Source organism: Agelaius phoeniceus, chromosome 26 (genome assembly GCF_051311805.1).
Source record: "Agelaius phoeniceus isolate bAgePho1 chromosome 26, bAgePho1.hap1, whole genome shotgun sequence".
In the NCBI taxonomy this organism is placed as follows: domain Eukaryota; kingdom Metazoa; phylum Chordata; class Aves; order Passeriformes; family Icteridae; genus Agelaius; species Agelaius phoeniceus.
Window position 1 is genome coordinate 2,111,896 of NC_135290.1, and position 21,134 is coordinate 2,133,029.

The window sequence follows — 21,134 nt, forward strand, 5'->3', positions numbered from 1 at the left end:
TTTCCTGCCCAGGCAGGCCCCAGAGCTGCTGCAGTCTCCTCTGGAGGAACTAAAGGGCGCTGTGGAGCCACAACGGGGCTCAACAGGTAATTTGAGAATTTACCCTTCCCCTTCTGGCTGGAAATGGCGTGACAGGTTTACCCCAGGTGTTGGTAATAAACAGAGAAACAGAATAAAAGAAACCCCCGTCCTAAGGAAGTTTATCTGTCATGAACAAGGGGAGGGGAGTAGCCCCAGCAGATTGCATTCCCACCCATGGCTGCTGTGACTGGTGCACGGCCACAGCCTTGGCTGAGCTGTTGGGATGGCACCAGAACAGAGGGAGCACCACTGAGGCCTGGAACTGGGTGTGGGTCAGAGCTGCAGGGGCTGGTGCTTTGGGAGTGATCCTACACATGCACACAGAGTCTGGCAGGAAGAAAGTATCTGCACCTCCCTGTGGATTTTGGACTATCTCAGAGTGAGAGAGGATGTTTCCTGAGGAGGTTTAGCTGGGCTGTGCAGCTGCACAGCTTGGAGGGCAGCAGGCTCAGCCCACAGGACTTCCTGAGAGAGCACTGGGCTGGGGTACTGAGGTGGGAAGGGCATGAGCCCAACCCCACACCATGGCAAAGTGCCAGTTCTGTCCCCAGCACCCTGGGGACTCGGCACAGCCCCAGTTGAGCCACCTGGTCCCAAAGCTGAGCTCACTTCTGTAAGCTATGAGGTGACACAAGTTTGTCCCTGTTCCTGGCACAAAGTGCACCCAGAAACCTTGGATAAACAGCACAAAAAGCAGCTCATTGCCCCCACTGTGCTGTCAGGGTTCAGCTGCAGCTCAGGACAAAAGGTGAAGACCCAGGGCACTGTGCAGTGCCGTTTCCAGTGCCTTGAACGTGTCTTCAGCCCCCAGGAGAAATATCCTAATGTCCTTCCTCTGCCATCTGCAGGCCATGGCACAACCCTGCATCCAGGAGCTGATCCCCCATCCCATGGTGCTGGCCAGTAGGACACTCAAACTCTCCAGCTAAACAACCTTCATCTTTAATAAAACATCTCCTGTGCCCAGCTCCATGCCATGCATGTATGCCCCCCACACTGATCACAGGGGTGAGCACCAAACGTCCCAGGGCTGGGGGTCCCTCACCCACACTGGCACTTGAACTCCATGTCAGTCTGTCCATTCCTGTGACAGAGCTGCCTCTTGAGCAGACCCCAGACTCGCTGAGGTGCCAGCCCTGCTGCCAGTGGCGCTGTCCCCAGCCCTGCAGCACAAGGTGGCCTGTCCCCACGAGCTGCAAGGGAGTGCAGGACTTCTCGCTGCTGCTGCTGGGTCCTGGGCAGATGCCCCCCAGCTGTGGGTGCAGGAGGGGCAGCAGGGGAGTCGTGGCTGTGCAGGGCTCTCTCTCTGTGCCACCAGCCAGCCCAGCCCAGCGGCACTGGCACTGTGGGTCCGTGTTGTGGGAGCCACCCAGCAGCACCACCGGCCCAGCCTCCACGGCCTGCTCCCAGTGCAGAACCAGCGGCTGAGGTGCACCCAGGGCCTGGCAGCTGCCCCTGAGCCACCCCTGGGGTCCCTTAGGCAGCCTTTTTGTGCTGTGTGGCCAGGAGCTGGGACAGGCAGTAGGGGATGAGGCCGACGGTCGCCAGGGGCACAGCCGCGCTCTTGCAGAAGGAGAGGGCGTAGAAGAGCAGCTGCACGTGGGAGGGAGGCTTGAAGGCATCAAAGACGTGGAGGATGAGGAGGGAGGCAGCGATGCAGCCCAGGCGGAAGAAGGGCAGCTGCTGGCCCTGCTTTAACCGGGAGCTCTCCTGGTACAGGTGGGAATTGAGGGCCAGCCCCAGCCCGAAGAGGATGCCCAGGTTTCGGAGGAGGCTGGCAAAGGGAGTGGTGTCAATGTGGACCCACTCAGGGTTGCTGCACCACTTCTGTGCCTTCTCCAGCGTCCAGAGCAGGTCCACGCCGAATGTCCACAGCAGCAGGTAGAAACCCAGGGTGAAGCTGAAGAGGAAGATGGTGATGCCCAGGTACCGGTGGAAGCTGGCGTGGTAGATGCAGCGGACGTGCTGGAAGGTCTTGGCCACAGCCATCCCTGCCCAGTAACAAAGTGGGAGCACTGGTCAGTGCTGCAGTGCTGCAGTCCAGCACAGTGGTGCTGCAGGGACAGGGAGGGGGGTCAGGTACACTCACCTGAGAACACCCCTGCAATCACCTGGTGGGGGAAGTGAGCGGCGATGAAGACTCGGGACATGCAGACACAGACCTGAACTGCCCAGAACCCAATCCAGAGCACTGTCCACAGCACCCTGTGAGGGACAGGTGGCCATGTGGGTGCCAGGGCCATGGGCATTGCCATCAGGTACTCCAGACAATGCCTGGCTGTCCCTGAGCCTGTCCCCATGCTCCAAGCCCACAGCCTTGCACCTTGGTGGGCTTGGCTGTGCCTGTCAGTGCTGGAGCCACCTCTGCCTGGCACAGGTGGTTTTGGCACACAGCTTACCAGTATCCCAGTGTCCTTGACTGCTTCTCTCCCCCAGCAGCAGAGAGCAGGGCTGTCACCATCACGTAGTACACGCCTGCTGCACCCATGGCATGGCCAGATGGGCTCCCTGGGCAAGAAGAGAGACCCAGGTCAGGCTCTGCATGGGCCAGAGCTCAGCACCCACAGGGGTTTGTGCTGAGCCACCACAGGGGTCAAGGTCTGCTCAGTGCAGGGGCTGCCCTGCCTCCTTCCCCTGCAGGCACAGCAGCAGCCTCTCTGCAGAGCTGTGCAGGGCTGTGTGCTCCCTGCAGGCTGCCAGCACCCCCCTCTTTGCTTGTTCATGGGCAAGCACCTCCTGCCCCTGGCTGCAAGCCCCTCCCATGGCTCAGGGAGCCCTACCAGGTCCTGTCTCGCAGGTGAGAGGGAACTGCTGGATCTCTGGTGCAGAGCTGTTGCCATAATAGTCCGTGTCAAGGACCCACCAGTATGGTCTCTCCCCAAAGAGGATCCTGAAAAGAAAAGAGAAGGGCTCTGGGGAGGTCCAGGGCACAGCTGCAGCTTTAGATCTGTCCTGGGAGATGGAAGAAGCAAAGGACCCACAAGTGGTGCAGGGCATCCTGGCAGACTCAGGACCCAGCTGATTGCCTGTTCTGACAGCTGACACTGCCTGCCCATGTCCCCATCCCCAGCCCTGAGGGGGGAAAGAGCAAGAACGTTCTGGAAGCAAAGTCAATATCGCCTCCTGTGCTGAGGGGCTCTGTGAAGATCCCCCCACTCAGCACCACAGCCCTGGCTGATGGGAGGCTCTGTTTGCAGGAGGCTCCATCTCTGCTTGGAGCAGAGGGGGAGAGCTGTTCCTGCATGGCTTGGGAAGGAGTGACCATTGTCACTGCCCAGCTGGGGCTGAGAGCACCCAGCTGGCCCACATCAGTCCAGGTGTGCCAGCACAGGGGGGAGTGTTGGCTCAGGGGCCACTCACCACTTGAAGACGAGGTTGAGCCAGTCCCCGATGACAGCCACCCAGATGAGCCTGATGCCCACTGCTTCACTGAAGTGGAACCAGATAGGGAAGAGGACAAAAAAAGCATTCCTGAGATCAGCAGCATAGGAGATGAAGAGGAACCAGTCCTGGGAGCCCTGGAAGCGCTGCTGCAGCCAGTGTGTGGTCTGGATGCCCACATCATGCAGGAGGTTCATGTTGGCCTCCATCCTCCTCTGCTGCCCTCGGCGTGCCTCCGGCTGTCCCCTGCTCCACTGGGCCACTGGGGTTTTATACTCTGCAGGGTCTTGTTTGCAGCAGGCAGGTCACTGTCCCAGCACTGATCTTTGGACCCAAAACCACTCTTTCCAAAGGTACATCACCAGGGGGTTGTAACAAACATGTTTGGAACAGCTTACGTAAAAGGGGAAAACAGGTTGTGAGGGCACGTGGAGAGCAGTGCTCCAAGCCCAGCACCATCCCCTCACTCAGGGGGTTCCTGCAGCCCTGGCTCTTCCAGCGAGCCAGCACAACAGCTCTGAGTGACCCACAGCCCTTGCTCCTTGATCCCACACGCTGTGTGTGACAGTCCTGCAGAGCTGCCATGGCCAGGGCTGACAATTGCTCTGGTCTCTCTGCCATCCCCCTGTGAACCAGAGTGTGTGAGGATGCCCAGAGCATGCAGTGGGTGCATGGAGCAGAGGGCAGACTGCCCACCCCCTCCTCATTTGCCAGGCCAATTTAACTTTGCATGATGGGAAACTTTCAAAGCCATTCCAGGAGGTCCCTGCAGTCCCAGAGAGCCAGGCTGGGGTGCTCCTGGCTGCCAGATGTGTTCTGATCTCTACTGGGGGGCTGAAGGACCTTTGCAAATAGGGACTGCACTGCTCCACTGGGTTAATCCCTCCTGCCCCATCAGACCCAGCTGTGGGTACAGAGCCCAACACAGAACTCATCCTGCAGCACCCATGGCCATCCCCTCCACCCCAGCTGCACTCTGCTGTCCCTGCCAGCACTGCTGGCACTGCATCTTTGTCACCCACAGCTGCCAGTGCCTGGGCACAGCCCTGGGGCAGCAGCACAGGGTGCCCAGGCAGCACCCAGCACAGCTGAGCAGGCAGCAAGGCATTAATGATCAACAGCCAGTGAAATGCATCACTTCTCTCCCTCCTGAGAAAATTCATGTCAGGATCCTTGAACCCCTGCCCTGTGTTGTTTGTCTCTGGGAGAGCTGTGTCCAGCACTGAGTCCTGCTGACAAACAGCAGCACTTGCAGGCCCCATCCTGCCCCTCTGCCCGTGCAGAGCCCAGGGAGCCATGGGGTCTGACAGGCAAAGCACCAGCAAACCCCTCCTTGGGATATGGCCTGGGAGGAAAGCAGGCAAAGGCCACAGACACAGGCATGTCCCATCCAGCCTGGCTGTGCTGCACCCAAAGAAGGGGGTCCCAGACCCTGGACTGAGCTCCTGACCTGCAAAACATCCCAACAAAACAGGAGTTTGCACAGAAACTGAATGGCTCTTGCAAAACAAATTCCCCAACAGCTCACTCCAGGGTCTTCAACTGAGAGTGGCTTTGGCCAGCGTGAAGGAATGCAACAGACTTGGCTTCTGTTCCAAAAATATTTTGAAACCATCAGCAATAAATCCTTCCCAGGAGATTTCACAGCAGAAAATGGGGCAAAAGGTGTTGGGGGATGGGGGCTAGCACTGCAGTCCCCTGGGAAAGAGTCCCTGCAGGAAAACTGGGGCCCTAGTGGGGAGAGAGCAGGAAGCAGGATGGGAGCAGCCAAGGGACAGAGTGGCCCAGTCACTCTCAGCCAGTGTTTGTGCACTTGCCACTGGTCAGGACAGTGCCAGAGGTGCCAGGGCCCACATGGTCCCAGCCCTGCTCCGTGCCCTGCCCTGTGGATAAATCCCCAGCCCCAAAGTCCCTGTGAGGACCTGGGGAGCAGGAGCTGTGTGGGCACTGCAGGTTCTGCATTCTGGCTGGTCTGACCATTGCTCAGGGTCCTGCTCATGCCCTGCACCCCTCCCCTGCCCATCCCTGCTCATCCCTGCAGGGATGTGCACTAAAAGTGGGCTGGCTTTCCATGGAAGGACTGGGGCCAGGCTGGGGGAACCCAGTTTGTGCCTCAGCAGGCCCAGCTCTGTGACTGCAGTGGCCCAGCTGGCTCTGGCACACGCTGTGCCCGTGATTCCCAAGGCTCTGGGTGCAGCTCTGGCCAGCACAGCACCAGTGGGGGCTGAATGTGCCACGTGGAGTGCCCGTGCTTGCTCCAGAACGTTCCCTGACAGCTGCAAGGTCCAGGCTGGGCTGTGGCAGCGTGGTCCCTGCGTCAGCACTGCCCATGTGGGCACAGGGCTGGGCACGACCTTCCTGCTCTCACACAGCCCCTGCTGTCACCCCAGGGCACCCAGGGGCCACTGCAGCCTCACCCCAAGCCACGGCCTGAGCTGCCCTCTGCTCCCCTCCCCTGTCCCCTGTGCTGCAGCAGGCTGGGCTGGCTCCCAGGGGCACAGCCATGAGGGCTGCCCAAGCCCCTCTCAGCACGTTCTGCTCAGATCCACCCACTACAGTGAGGGCAAGGATACCCACGGTGCCCCCAGGGACTCTTTGGTGAGTGTTCTGTGTCTGCAGCCGTGTGCCAGGGCTGGCACCGACCTCACCAAGCTTCTCGGTGTCCCCATGCCAGCCTGGCACGGTGGGGAGGGGCCCTGTGGGCTGCACATGCAGCTGGGGTGTGGAACCAAGGGTCCCCACACAGGGGGGCTGAGCAGGCTGGGCAGCAGCCAGGCCCAGAACTGATTAACACAGCTCAGAACAACTGTTAAACATTAACTGCCTTGTTTGCTCCATATTCCCTGGCAGGAACCTCCTGCCAGCACCAGGGTCCAGGAGCATCGCCAGGACAACCCACACAGCCATGCCAGGCACCGTGCCAGGCTCTGGGGCTGCCCCACAGCCCTGGGAGCCCCTCAGAGCTGAGCCAGGACCTTCCCTAACAGGGCTTCAGCCCTTCTGGGGTCCGGGCCCAGCCACAGGAGACAGAGCAGCAGCCAGGAGTTTGTTCAGGAAAAGCACTGAGTGCCCATTTATTGGGAAGGGCACACACAGGGCAGTGCCCAGCCCGGGCTGGGCCCATCCAGAGGCTCAGCCTGGGCTCTCCAGCAGCCTCCCAGCGAGCCCAGGGCAGCACCTCCTTCTGCAGAGCCAGCCCTGATGCTGCAATGGCTGGGGAGGAGGTTTGGGCCATTCCACAGCAGCACCACACCACTCACTGCTGCCACTGTGGGCAAAACCTCAGCTGGAGCACAGCCCCAGGGGCAGCTGCAGCTTTGTGCTGTGGCCAGCACTGTCCCCTGTGTGCACCAGTGATGGGAAGGAGGTGGAAGCCCCATCCCAGAGGAGAGGAGTGGCTGTGGGAACCCCACAGTACACAAGGTGACATCCAGGGTGAAATAAAATCATCCCCAGGGGCTGCTTTTCAGGGGATTTGGGTCCTCCTTTGCTGCAGTGCTGAAATGAGAGCTGAGCTTCTCCCAACACCTGACCCCGGGCACAGGACAGCCTGGGCAGGACGGGGCAGGTCCTGGTGTGGGACAGAGACCCCCTGAGTGCCCACCCAGCAGCCCCAGGCCCATCAGAGCCCACCCAGGGGCGGTGCCAGGCTGAGGTTGAGGAAGCCCCCGAAGTGGAAGGGGGGCAGGCGGGGGGCACAGGTGGCAGCAGAGGACAGGCAGGCGAGGGGATTGTCCCCACACGCCCCAGCCTCCTGCTCACTGCTGAAGTACACACTGTCAGCTGAATCCACCGAGGGGTCCTCGCTGAAGTAGTTGTAGGGCCTCAGGAAAAAGCCAACACTGTTCCCCACTGTCACTGTGTTGGGGATGTCTTCAGCATGAGGGACATGCAGGAAGCCCACAGTGATCCAGGCCACCAAGTCCTGGGAGAAGAGGAACGAGGCATCTGTCAGGCTGAGCAGGACTCTGCCAGCCCAGCAGCTGCTCAGGCTGGCTCTGGGACAGGGGCAGCTTCTGTCCAGGATGGCCCCACAAGGTTCAGCTTCTCCCCACGCCAGGAAGCCCAGCTCACCTGGTTGGTGATGGTCTCGTTGTTGATGAAGTCAGCAAAGGCCACAGTGGGTGTCCAGGGGTCGTTCTGGTTGTAGATGCTGGTGCTGGTGGGCTCCTCCTCCTTCCTCTGGGTGACAGCCAGCTGGTACCTGCCAGCACAGGGCTCACAGGGGCTTGTCCACGCCAGCCACGGCATTGCCAGCTGGGAGGCACTGCCAAACCGGGGCTGGGCATCCCCAGTCTGCCCTGGGGTGGGGAGGGAAAGGGCCAAGAGGGCAGAAATGGGCAGCAGCCCCAGCATCTCCAAGCTTTGTGGGGGATCCCTTGCTGCCTGTGGCTTTTCCAGCATGGCTGGAACATGGATGGATCCAGGTGCCAATGCTGTCTCTCAATGCCCAGTGCACTCCCTTAAGCCACATCTGCTTCTCCCCCACACAGACATCCCCAGCATGAGCTCCATCAGCTCACCCTGGCACTGAGACTGCTCTGTGCTGATCCCAAGCATTTTCCAAAAGGCATTCTGTCCTCGTGGGAAGATACCACAACCTGGCAATGCCAGTGCTTCCCTTAGGAATTCCTTCTGCAGCCTACTTCCCCTCAAAGGCAAAAACACATGGGGTTGCTCTAAATTTGTCTGACGTGGGGTCAGACTCCTGCCTGTGACCTACCATGAGCAGATATTATTGAGCAACATCTCAAGGAAATTTCAGAGCCAAAAGCTATGCTTGTGTTTGCTTTAACCCTTTGTTTAACCCGTCCCTGCAGCCTGCTGCAGGCCTGCCCAGGGGTGAGAACCTCCCTCCACCAGGAGCAGAAGCTGCTGAGGCCTCAGCACCCACCTGCCCCAGCTGACAGAGCGCTCCATGGAGCTGTTGGTGGGCAGGTGCTTCCCAGCAAAGCTGATGACCTGGATCCTGTAGCTGCGTGGGTGCCCCCACTTGTTGGGATTGGGGCTGACAAAGGAGAGGTAGCGGGGCAGGGGGACATTGAGTGGGAATGCTGCCTCATCCTCCCTCTCCAGCCTTTCCCTGCGGAGGTGCGGCCGCTCAATGGTGCTCTGTGCGCTCCAGGGATCTTTGACAAACTCATACTCCATATCCTGGCTCTCCAGGGAGTTCAGCTGCCCTGTGAAGCAGAAGAGAAAACCCTCTCACAAGCTCTGCACCCCACAGAAGGCCACAGTAAACCACAGCCATGCACAAAGGTGGCCAGACCTACCATCAACGTCCAGGTCCACCTTGTAGTGGATATGGTGGATGTGCATCGTCCCCAGCGTGTGCGGCCCAACCCTGTTGCCATAGTCAGTGCCTCGGCCATGGAGGAAGGAGGAGCTGATGTAGCCCGTGGCGTGCACCCGGACCTCCACGGCGCCGGTGGCGTGGAACAGGAAATCCCAGATGTAATCGTAGTTGATGAGCGTGGAGATGGCGCGGATCACCAGCGCGTTCTTCCGCAGCCCGCCGTAGTAGAAGGACTGTGAGTCGGAGAAGTGGCGCCTCAGAGGGAGGGCAGAGTCGTGCTCAAAAATGCAGAGGGAGTTTTGGTTGGTTTTGGGAGTGTCTGTCTCTGCCAGGTAGTGCCGGTCCACGTAGGTGGCTGTGTAGGGGCAGTCCAGGCCCCGCACCAGCTCGTAGGCGAACCGGCCGATGCCAAAGCTGCCGTCCAGGTAGCGGGTGGACATTCCCCCGGGAGAGTTGGAGCCGTACAGGGCCAAGGCTTCCTGCAGGCTCAGCTCATAGACAATCCTCTCCCCACGGTACCTGATGTCGAAGAGGCGCGGGCCAGTGTTGGGGTTCATGCCAAAGGCAAAGCTCCAGCCCTGGAAGGTGACGTGATTGTTCCTGACGCTGTAGCGGGGACCCTGCGGCTCAAACTGCAGCGGGCCCGGGGGCCCAGGAGGGCGCCGGGGCTTCATTGAGCCCAGCACTGCATCAGCCTGGGGCTGCTTCAGTCTGACCACCTCCAGTGCACCAACCACAAACTCCTGCTCCAGATCCCCCGTGCTGGCAAAGTAGCGGCCGTTGTAGAAGATTTTGCGCAGCTGCCACCGGGACACGTGCAGGTCCCCGTGGTCCACCAGCACCTCCAGCCCCACTGGGGACAGGTAGTAGCCAGTGCCAGCCACATTGTGGAAAAGAACAAACCAGGTCAGGCGGTCACCAGACTTGAATCCCCGTGGGGCCGTGGTGAGGGTGACCAGGTCGGTGCCGTTGGACTCGCAGCAGGCGGTGAGGAAGAGCGGTGCCTTCCTCAGCTCCCTGTGGATGAGGGCGTTGATCTCCGCGTACTCCCTGCCCGTGACGGCCCTGCGGTGGTAGGGCACCTTCCCCCCGTACTTGCGCACCGTCACGTCCCGGTGGTACGCCGGCCTGGGCAGCGGCCCCACCACCAGCTCGGTGATGTTGGGCTCTGGCTGCTTCCCAAAGTACAGCACAGCCAGAGCCTCCCGGGGGGGACGAGCCCCGCCTGAGTCCAGGAACCGCAGCACCTCTGCCTTGGCGGGCACCTGCACATCCAGCCAGGCGATGCAGTTCTCCGAGGGCTCGGCGCGCGACGCCTCCACCAGCGGCACCCCCAGGTGGCCCTGCAGGTACCGCACCACCTGCGACATCTCCTCGGCCGTCAGGTCAGCAAACACCAGGCTCTGGCCATCCTCCGTCTCCTCCTGCTCTGGGGGCAGGTGCTGGCACGTCCTGGGGCTCCTTTCCCTGGTCAGCAGCACGCAGACCAAAGCGAAGATGGTGGCTAAGGCCAGACCAAGGAGGATGAGCACGGTTTTGAGGCTCATGCCTGCTGAGGCACTGAGTGCTCTCTCACAGTCTGGCAGGACACGTTTCCAGCTGTGGAATCCTCCCAGCCACTCACTAGAACAAGGGGCTGGGTTTATTTTCCTCCCCTGTTTCCTCAGCAGGGAACAGCCCCTGGAACTCGCAGGGGGGTGCAAGGGGACGTTCTCACACATTGCCAGGATTTGCTGGGAACCATAAAAGGCAACTATGCTCTGCTTCCCTAGAGGGCCATAATTTTAAGTAAACTCAACGTTTGTACATCTGTCCTTCCCCTCTGGTCCCAGACCCTACACTGCAGAGCTTGGGGAGGATGGATGCAGTTGTTTAGGGGAAATAAGCATATTCTCACTTCTGCTCTGTCTCTTAACCCCGCAGATACTGGGCAGGCTGTAGAGATAAATCGTCCCTGTGCAGAGCAGTGCTAAACACAGCACCCATCCTGGCACAGCCCTGCCATCACTGCTGCTGCCAACATCCCCATGGTCCTACAGCCAGGAGGGAGGGGACAGCTCTTTGTCACCTTGCAAAGGTGCCCACTGGTCCTGAGTTACAGCCTAGCACAGATGGGGCAGCAAGGAGGGGAACAGAGGCACCAGAGCCCAGCCAGCACCCTGGCAAACAGGCAGTGGCACTGGCCCTGCTGCATCACCAGCAGCCATCAAAGGTGAAATCATGAAAGCCATGAAACCCCTTCCTGCAAGGTCCTGTCCAGATCCCTCCCTTGTGCCCAGCACTGAGGGCCTGAGAGCCACAACCCACACGGTCTTGGCCATGACCCAACCTCCCCCCAGCAGCAGCCACAGGGCTTGGTGCCAGTGCCCACCTCCACCCCAGCTTGTCCCTCCTGCCTCCAGCTGGACACTCCTGTGCCCTGACAACACCCAGAGCCACGCTGGGGTGGTTTGTGGGCACAGGAAAGATGGCAGAGAGCAGCACCACTCCCCAGGAGATGCTGCTGTTTTAAGTTGTAAGAATGAGACACTTGAGAGCATTGGACCAGCACCATTTTCATTATTTAAACCTGAGATATGCACTACACAGCACTTGCTTCTACAGCAGAGGAACAGGATTCTCTCCTGACTCTCCTCTGGCAATAGACTCAAATTCAGGAGTTAACAGATAACATAGACTTCCATCTCACATCATACTAGGAAAATCAGGTTTCCCTTTTCAAGAGCACTATTTCAAAAGCAATGATAAAACATGAAGTCACTGGACAACTGAAAATTGAGACAACTTCACTAAAAAGCTGAAATTTGGAGACAGAACAGTCAGCCTGGTGTCTCTGACCACATCTCCTCACCATCCTGAGGCATTAAAGCCTGCTCATATTTCGAAAACCATCAAAAGTGAATGGGGGGAAGTTTGGCAAACAAGAGGCAGTTTTGGGCAGGCAGGCAAGAGGGTTGATTTCACATGCTGTAAAGTCCTGCTCGCTGGTGAAAAACACACCATCCTGGGAGTATATAGAGGGGTCCAGGTCATAGTAGTTGTAGGGCCTCAGGAGAAAACCAACCGAGTTTCCCACGGTCACAGTGTTGGGAATGTCCTCAGAGTGTGGAATGTGGAGGAAGCCAGCAGTTATCCAGGCAACCAGGTCCTAGGCAGGGAAGAGCCACAAGCCCAGGGTTACTTCAGGAGCTGCAGTGGCCAAAATACACGTGGGGCAGTGGGGAGTGACAGAAGAGAAGGAGGGGGACCCTGATGGGCACCAGCCAGCTCCCACACACACACCCAGCTCCCCTCTCCTGGGAAAGAGCTCCCCCCTTCCCCAGAACCTGCCACAGCCATGGCTGCAGACATCCACCCAGTGGAAGGACCCTTGCTTTGACCTCCATGGCCTCACAGGGATTTTCATGATGTTTTGCCAGCATTTCTCCACAGGGAGAAAGAAGCTTCTGCTCTGCACACACTCTCTGTGTTCTCTGACCCAAGTACCAAGCAGACACACAGAGAAGGAGATGCTCAAACCCCCTTTCCTCTGGGCTGCTGCTCTCAAAGCTGGGCCCAGTGTCCCAGAGGTGCTGCTGGAGCCTCTCTGCTCCTTGGGGCTCCCACTGAGCCTTGGCTGGGTGGCACATTCAGCCCAGGAAGCCCAGCTCACCTCGTTGGTGATGGTCTCGTTGTTGATGAAGTCAGCGAAGGCCACAGTGGGTGTCCAGGGGTCATTCTGGTTGTAGATGCTGGTGCTGGTGGGCTCCTCCTCCTTCCTCCTGGTGACAGCCAGCTGGTACCTGAGGACAAGAAAAAAGAGGGGAGCAGCCCCCCGAGGCAGGGCAGAGCTAAATCAACTCCTGAAAGCCTGCAGAGCCCAGAAGAGTTCTTCCCTGTGCCTCCCATCCAGGGCCATCCAGCAATGCCTTCCCAGCTGGCAGGGCTGAGGGGCTCTCTGGGAACCTGCCCTGCCAGCCAGAGCAGCCTGACCTTGCCCAGCTGATGGCCCTCTCCATGGAGCTGGCCTCAGGGATGTGGTCCCCTGCAGAACTGGTGATCTGGATCCTGTAGCCACGCTGGTGGCCCCACTTGTTTTTGCTGTTGGCAGCAAAGTAGATGTATCTGGGCATCTTGGAGTGGAGCAGGAAGGCAGCCTGGTCTTCTGTGTCCAGGACTCTCCTGGTGAGTCGTGGCCTCTCTATCTGCTGCTCCGGGCTCCAGGGAGCCTGTGCCATCTCAAACACCATGTCATGGGCCATGAGGGAGTTTTTTACCCCTGTGAAGTCAAAACAAAGTCACTGAGGAGAGTCCCCACGGTGCCCTGCTCCCCAAGGACATCACAGAGCCAGCTCTCCATGCACCCTGGGCTCTGAGCACCCCAGGAGCAGCTGCTGCTGCTCTGCAGTTCCCCATGCCAGGACAACACCCCAGGTGTGGATCTATGGCTGGACACTTGTCCAGGCTGGGCAGCACCACTGGGCAGCAGAGACAAGAGGGGACGAGGGATGAGCCTCACCCCAGGGCAGAAAAACAGGTTTGCCTCCCATTTTCTTCCCTGTTTGCCCCCACAGTCTAATTAACAAGAGCATGGCCTTTGTTAGTGCTCATCCTGCACAGTGGAGGCCCCTGCAGCAGCCTGGGTGCTGCACACATTTGCACATCACAGACAAGAGCAGTGTTGGGCTGCTCTCAGGCCCTGCCACAAAGAAGAGAAGTGGGCCCAAGGTTTGGAGCAACAGGAGCAAATCAGCCTGGGGATGAGGTGGCAAAAGGCTGCTGAGAGCATTTGATGGCCAGTGACTGTGCAGGTCTGGCAGAGGGGTTATTGCTCAGAACCTCCTGCCTGTCCCACCATGAAGCCCCTCTGTGTTCTGCCCCTTTAACACGAGTTCTCAGCTTCCATAAAAACCATTTCAGAGCCGAACTTGTGGTCTGTGAAGGTCTGAGCCCCACAGAAGAAGATCCATGCACAGCTGAGCTCTTTTCCTTTCTTTTTCTCACATGAACAAAACTTGTAAGCCCACACCTCCCCTGGCAGTATTAACAGTGACAGTCTGATTTCATCTGCCTTCTCCCTGTTCCTGCAGTTCTGCCACTCCCCCACTGCAAGCACCCCACCCTGCCCCACAAGTGGGAAGGAAAACCTGAATGACCACCAAAAAAGTAAAGTTCTTTGAGAAGTATTTAGAGAGACTACTTTTTTCAAAAGGAGAGACAAGATCCAGACCTACCTGCCACATCCAAGTCCACCTTGTAGTTGACAAAATGGGTGTGTATTGTACCCAGGGTGTGCTCCCAAAGCCTATTGCCATATCTCAGGCCATCCCCATGGAGAAAGGACGAGCTTGGGTACCCTGTGGCCTGCACCTTGCCCTCCAGGGCCCTGTTCTGGTAGAAGATGAAGTCCCACACGTAGTCGTAGTTGCCCACGGTGGCGATGGAGCAAAGCACCAGAGCAGAGTTGACCACCTGAGGCTGAGCATCCCTGCACTTCCAGCACTCACTGGGAGCAGGGGGCTGCTCCTGGGCTCAGAAACCCTGTGCAGACATCCACTGCCAGACTGTGACTGCACAGGGGAGCAGGGGACCTCACTGGGTGGCTGCAGTGGCTGCACAACTCAGGATTGAGTATTCCCCCAAGAGAAGAAGGGAGGGATCTGCAGGAGCTCAGCCCCACGGAGCACCAGGACAAGCTGCCCTGCTTTACATGGGGCAGTGAGACACCAGGAGGGTTTCCCAGGGGAGGAGGAGTGCCAGGAGCAGCAGCAGGCTCTGTGAAAGCAGGCTCACTGCGTCTGTGCTCAGACAGGGCCAACTCCCCGTCTGCCCGCCCGTGCCTATGGCAACACGCACCATGCCAGACATGAGGCCTCAAGGAAACACAAACATTTTTCAGCTGCTACCTTTCATACTTTCCCTGAGCTGAACACAGAGCTCCCAGAAATTCCCACTGCTTTCCACCCAGTGACCTTGACAGACAGACTTTATATATTGAAAAATAATTTTGCAATGAAAGAAGAGGTTAGGAGAATAAAGAAGCAGAGTTCTGATGTCAGTTATTAGGGACTGTATGGAACCTCAAAGCTCTGGGGCTTATCAGAACAATGGCAGACATTAAAAGAAGATCCAGACCTACCTGCCACATCCAAGTCCACCTTGTAGTTGACAAAATGGGTGTGTATTGTACCCAGGGTGTGCTCCCAAAGCCTATTGCCATATCTCAGGCCATCCCCATGGAGAAAGGATGAGCTTGGGTACCCCGTGGCCTGCACCTTGCCCTCCAGGGCCCCGTTCTGGTAGAAGATGAAGTCCCACACGTAGTCGTAGTTGCCCACGGTGGCGATGGAGCGCAGCACCAGAGCCGAGTTCACCAGCCCCCCGTAGTAGAGCGACTGCAGGTTGGAGTAGTGGCGCCTCAGAGGCGAGCCCAGGTTCTGCTCAAAGATGCAGAGCGAAGCCTTCCTCTTCTTGGGCCTCAGGCTGTCAGACAGAGAGAGCGTGTCCACAAAGGTGGCCAGGTAGGGGCAGTCCACCCCTGGCACCAGGGGCGAGGTGTAGCGCCCCAGGCCGAAGCTGCCGTCCATGTAGCGGGTGGACATCCCCGCCGGGCAGTTGGAGCCGTACACGGACAGCGCCTCCTGCACGCTGATCTCGTAGGCAACCCTCTCCCCCTTGTGTCGGATGTCAAACAGCCGCAGGCCCCTGCTCACGCTCATGCCAAAGGCAAAGCTCCAGCCCTGGAAGAGCACCTGGTTGTTCCTGACCCTGTAGCGGGGACCCTGCGGCTCGAACTGCAGCGGGAACGGCGCGGCCGCGGGCGCTCGAGGCTTCATGGAGGAGAAATCCCCGTCCTGCGGCGCCTTCCTCACCTTCTCCACGCTGATCCGACCCTGCACGTAGGCGCTCTCCAGCTGCACCATGTCCCTGTAGTATTGCCCGTTGTAGAACACCCTGCTCACCGCCCACTCCGACATGTCCAGGCTGCTGTGGTCCACCAGCACCTCCAGCCCCACGGGGTGCAGAAAGAATCCGCTCACGTTCTGAAACAGGACAAACCAGGTGACCCTGTCCCCAGACTGGAACCCACGGGGAGCAGCTGTCACGGCGGCAAGGTTGGCTCCATCGTACTCCATGACTTGCTGCATGAAAGCTGGAGCTGAGGGGAACACTTGGCTCTTCAGAAAGGCTCCAATCTGCTTGTACTCAACAGCCAGCGTGGGCCTGCGGTGGTAGGGCACCTTCCCGCCGTACTTGCGCACCGTCACGTCCCGGTGGTACGCCGGCCTGGGCAGCGGCCCCACCACCAGCTCGGTGATGTTGGGCTCTGGCTGCTTCCCAAAGTACAGCACAGCCAGAGCCTCCCGGGGGGGACGAGCCCCGCCTGAGTCCAGGAACCGCAGCACCTCCGCCTTGGCGGGCACCTGCACATCCAGCCAGGCGATGCAGTTCTCCGAGGGCTCGGCGCGCGACGCCTCCACCAGCGGCACCCCCAGGTGGCCCTGCAGGTACCGCACCACCTGCGACATCTCCTCGGCCGTCAGGTCAGCAAACACCAGGCTCTGGCCATCCTCCGTCTCCTCCTGCTCCGGGGGCAGGTGCTGGCACGTCCTGGGGCTCCTTTCCCTGGTCAGCAGCACGCAGACCAAAGCGAAGATCGTGGCTAAGGCCAGACCAAGGAGGATGAGCACGGGTTTCAAGTTCATGCCTGCAGCTGGTCCAGCAGCATTCAGAGACTTTCAGAGCAGGCTCTCCAGCTCCTGCCTCTGTCAGTGTATGCTGCACTGGATGGATTAGCACAGAAAGTACAAAAGACTGGGAGAGGCTAGGGGAGGAGATCTGAAACCCTTGGTGACCAGAAAGGGCAGATCTCCTCTCAGCTGCAGCCTCTTTGGTCCTCCTTCACGGCAGTGCCCTGAAAGAACTTGTGGAGATGTAGGGTCAGTGACTCAGACAAGTTCCACATAATTCCGTTACTTTTTCGGTCCAGCCTGCTTTCCTGAGGCTGCCTGTAAAAACGGAGACTCTGCAGTCAGCCTGAGGTGGCTGTGACCACTGTGAGGCTCTGACAAGCTGGGAATTGTTGCCACACTGCACAATTTCACCTCTTTACAAGTCACCGATTTTCCTTGTTTATCAGGCTGCTTCCCTGTAAACATTCCCTCTGGCAACACCATTCCAAGCTTGGAGTTACTTTTTATTTAATTTTTTTCAGTCTTCCACATGGAAGCCTTTGCTGAAAACACATCCTCCTGTGTAGCAGGAGAAAAACTTTGGCAGGCATGGAGGTGTAGTTCAGGATGAGAATCAGGCACCAACATGCTGTGAACAACCAGCTCTTAGAACACCTCAGAACAGCTCTGAGCCAATTAATCCCCAGCACTGCACTGCCACAGCATCATCCAGCCTCTGCCTCCAATTCAGAAAAATTGAGGTGCAGCTTCCTAGAGGTTCCCTCAAGGAGAGAAGGACCCTGAACCTGCCCCTGGCAGCAGCTGAGGGCAGTGCCTGCTATCAGTGCCCAGGCTGGGCAGCCACATCTGCCCTGTGCCACCCCAAGAACATTCCCCAGCTGTGCTGCTCACAGCCCTGGCAGAGCAGGGCAGCCAGAAGGACCTGGTGCTCCCTCCTGCCACGCAGCAGATGCTCGGGGTAGACAAGACTCACCACCTTGGCTCCAGTCCCAGAGCTGGTGCTGAGCAGGACAAGGCATCCAAGAGAACCAAGGCTGGAGATTCAACCCAGTATTTCCACTCCTGCTGCCAGCCTCACCTCACCTCACCCTCGTCCTCTCTTCCTTGCATCAGTTTCCTGATGGGAGACAGCACCCACCAGCCCCTGGTTGTTCCTCTGCAGCAGATCCTGCCTGGCTCAGCCCCTCTGTGTCCCCTGTGCTCAGACACCAGGCTGGGAGGCAGAAGGGCCACGTTGCTGTGGGACACACTCCATTATCCTCACCACCACTGGCAGCCTGAGCCTTCCTCAGGGCAGGGACACACTCAGCCTGTCTGTGCCAGCACACAGGGCTCTGCCTCACCAGCCAGGAGAGCCTCAGAGCCTCAGCCCTGCTTCATGAGGCCACAGAGCCAGCAAAGGGGCTCACTGCAGCACAGACACAGCAATGGGCAGGGACAGCACAGGGAAAAACAGAGCTGTGGCTGGATGGGACACAGCAGAAATGCCTGCTCTCACCAGCTCCCAGCAGCAGAATCAAATCCCTCTGAGTAACCCCAACAAGGCAAAGCAGCACTGATTTCCTAGGCAGTCAGGTTTCAAGGATTACCTGAGGATAGGCTTGGAAGAAAAATTCCCTTTTGGTTTTGGCCTGGAACACGGTGCCCATTTCATTTGGGGCACAGAGCAGCAGCTCTGCTGTCCTGGGTCAGGTTTGGAGCACAGAGCAGCAGCTCTGCTGTCCTGGGTCAGGTCTGGAGCACAGAGCAGCAGCTCTGCTGTCCTGGGTCAGGTTTAGAGCACAGAGCAGCAGCTCTGCTGTCCTGGGCCAGGTCTGGAGCACAGCCAGGACATTCTGCTGCCTCCCAGGAACAGGACAAGTGTTCTGCTGCCACACACACCAGCACAGCCAAGGTGAGACTGCAGCAGAACCCCCATGGCTGCAGGACAAAGCTCAGTGGACCTTTCCTTTGAGAAGCACACACAGAGAGATTGTTCAGGTTTGACTTCACCCCTCGGGTTTGCATCTGCAGCTCCTCAAAGCCACGGCTCAGGCTGCAATTACAGAAGGGCCCCTTCCAAGCAGCACAGCAGTAGTTTAGGAAAACTCCACAGGCCTTCCTGCCCCACAAATCACAACTCAACCCTGCAGCTGGGCTGAGAGAAATCCAGAAATAGACTGTGGGAACACTCCTGGTTCTCTCTGCATGTTGGGGGCTTGGAAAGAAAGAGAAACCCTAATCTGTACTGACATCCCCATGACAAAGCAACCACAGCACACACCCCAGGGCTGCTGGATAAGGATGGCAGCTTTCTGCTTTCTCCTGTGCCATGGAGGCCTTGTCTGATAACAGGGTTTTTAGTGCTGTCTGTTTCTGCTGGACTTTTCCAGCTCTGTTTCAGAATAAATCAAACAACCCTAAATCCACCTCCATTTTGCAGTAGGAATTTGTGGAAGCAGAGTAATTAACTAAGTCTGCAGAGCCAGAACCTGTGTCAATAGCTGCCTGATGGGAAGCAATGAGGGATCTTGGGGGGCCGCACACACCATGGAATTGCTCTCCAAAAGGAGCCTGCAGCAGCTTAAAGCTAACCTAGAATTAAAGAAATTGCACGTCTCTGTAACTTGTAACTTGTTTATGACCTGCTCAGTGCACGTACTGCTGCCCACATGCCAGCCCCCAGTGTGACCAGCCCATCACTGACCCACATCCCATGGAGAACTCACTTCCTACCCGTGTTTTATTCGGGCTATTTTGGCTAAAACCCATGTTTTATTTTGGCTACATGGCTGCTTTTAGGCACTGCCCATCTGATATTTGCTAAATTGCCCATATTCCCCAAACATAGCAAGGGAGATGGGAGTGCTGTTTTTCACGCACACAGAAAGGTAGAGGTGGCAAAAAATAGCATCTGAAATTTACTGAAACCCAAACCAGATGCAGACAGGTTTTGTCTTGGGGAAAGGGCACAGGAGGAAAACCCCAACACTCCTAAACACCAGCAAGGCTTGAGCAAGCCCCAAAGCAGAGCTCAGACTTTAGAAAGCTCCCACTCCCAATGCCTCACCTCAGGGGTCAGCTTATGCAAAGCACAACAGTGGGACCTGCCTGACCCTTCCTACATTCCAGCTGTGCTGCTGGCAGGGCCTGTGGCTGCCCACAGCTGCTGAGCCATTGTTCTCCTCCCCTGCATTAAGCTGGGATGTCTCAAGGGCTGGTGAAGCAGAGAGCCCTGACTGCACACTGCAGCTGCTCCCACACAACAAACCCTCCCCTGCTCCCACAGATGAACCCCACTCCCTGCCAGCACCTGCCAAGACAATTGTCCTGGGTGCTCCATCCTCCCGTGGCACTGCTGGCTCCCTGGGAGCTCAGATTTTTTGACTGTGGTGAGGAGGAGCCCCTCAGGCAGCACCACACCAAGTCCTGCCAGCAAGTCCTTCTTCCTCTGGGCTCTGCTCCAGCTGCCTTGGCCCTGGGATGTGTGTGTGGCTCAGTGCCCCCTCCCTGCATGGGCCAGGCACCTGCAGGGCTTTCCCACACTGCAGGAACCTCCCTGCACAAGGGGCTGCTCCTGTTCCTGGGCAGCTGGAGCTGCCACAGCCAGAGCCCCAGTCTGGAGCTGCTCCCAGGGCCTGTCACAGCCTCTGCTGGGCAGCAAACCCAAACAGGCACCAAACCCTACACCCTCTGCTGGCTCAGAGGGGCTGCAGCCCTGCAGGACATCAGGAAAGTTTTGAGTGTCCCTTGAGAGGCCTCTGTGCCCCAGCAGGCAGGCAGGGAAGGCAGGAACAGGATGATGCCCAGAAGACCAGAGGGCACTGTGGCTGGGGACAGCAGGGCAGCTGCCTCTGCTGGGTACCACACACAGGGAGCAGCCAGGAGCAAGAGATGTGTGCCCCACAGAGACATCCAGGACAGCCAAGAGACACCTGCCCAAAGGACAGAGAAAGCCTGGAGCAACTGCAGGCTCAGAGAAACACCACACCTGTTTGAACTGGGACAGCCCAAGTCCCGCACTGGGCTGAGATGGGACAGATTCCATCAAACCCAAGCCCATGGGTAAAATCATGCCCAGTGTGAGGTATTGCTGATGGAACAGAAACAACCTGCACAGCAGATTAGTTTATAACAAAGAGGAATGAAAAGAATGAAGGGAAGGAGCAACTGAATGTGAGAAAGGCAGAACCAGAACTGGACACTAAAAGTGCATGGCCTAAGAGCCCAGCATCACACACAGGGGGCTGCCTTGAAAGAATTCCAAGTACCTCATTTTAATTTCTTGACATGGTAAAAGTTTACATAGGTTCATCTGGCAAAGAAAGCTGAACAAATTGAAAGGAATCAATACAAAGAAACACAAGGGGAAGTGCTGCTCCCAGACAGCAGCTCAACGCAGTTGGTTTGTTACTGAATATTTATTAGCGGGAAGACTAAGAGTTGACTTAACTACAAACAACAACAGAAGAGTCTATAGCAAGGGCCAGCAGCCCCCCACACTCTGGGCAAATCCCTGGGAAACCAGCAAGAGACAACATGGCTCTTAGATGTGGAAGCAGAGAAAAAAAAAAAAGAAAAAAAAAACAAACCTAAAAACAAAGTAAAAAAAATAAGGGAAGAAAGTTCATTCCATTTGTCACTGTTGTTACAATGAGATTAACACAACTCTTAAGGCTACTGCACAATAAGAATATACAGGTGTAACAGCGAGACCTGGGAAA

The 21,134-nt window shown here is 57.7% G+C and overlaps 3 protein-coding genes across 4 annotated transcripts; all 3 read right to left on the reverse strand.

Annotated features, from left to right (window-relative positions):
• Positions 1-1,046: 1,046 nt before the first annotated feature.
• Positions 1,047-4,770, reverse strand: G6PC1 (glucose-6-phosphatase catalytic subunit 1). Its single transcript, XM_054649626.2, has 5 exons — positions 3,442-4,770; positions 2,862-2,971; positions 2,481-2,589; positions 2,171-2,286; positions 1,047-2,072 (listed from the first exon to the last, which is right to left on the reverse strand). The coding sequence occupies exons 1-5, from the start codon at positions 3,669-3,671 to the stop codon at positions 1,558-1,560; spliced, it is 1,080 nt and encodes a 359-aa protein (XP_054505601.1). The 5' UTR covers positions 3,672-4,770; the 3' UTR covers positions 1,047-1,557.
• A 1,736-nt stretch (positions 4,771-6,506) lies between these two features.
• LOC129130902 (amine oxidase [copper-containing] 3-like) lies at positions 6,507-10,320 on the reverse strand. The gene is made up of 4 exons (XM_054649583.2): positions 8,736-10,320; positions 8,357-8,642; positions 7,537-7,666; positions 6,507-7,387 (listed from the first exon to the last, which is right to left on the reverse strand). Exons 1-4 carry the CDS (start codon positions 10,303-10,305, stop codon positions 7,085-7,087), a joined length of 2,289 nt encoding a protein of 762 aa, XP_054505558.2. The 5' UTR covers positions 10,306-10,320; the 3' UTR covers positions 6,507-7,084.
• Positions 10,321-11,297: 977 nt separating this feature from the next.
• On the reverse strand, positions 11,298-20,539 carry LOC129130929 (amine oxidase [copper-containing] 3-like). Of its 2 annotated transcripts, none has more exons than XM_054649633.2 (4): positions 14,877-20,539; positions 12,731-13,016; positions 12,411-12,540; positions 11,298-11,906 (listed from the first exon to the last, which is right to left on the reverse strand). In XM_054649633.2, exons 1-4 carry the CDS (start codon positions 16,441-16,443, stop codon positions 11,622-11,624), a joined length of 2,268 nt encoding a protein of 755 aa, XP_054505608.2. In that variant the 5' UTR covers positions 16,444-20,539; the 3' UTR covers positions 11,298-11,621. The 2 variants fall into 2 exon arrangements, with proteins under 2 accessions (XP_054505608.2, XP_054505607.2); XM_054649632.2 differs by lacking the exon at positions 14,877-20,539 and adding an exon at positions 13,972-14,787.
• Between the last annotated feature and the right edge of the window lie 595 nt (positions 20,540-21,134).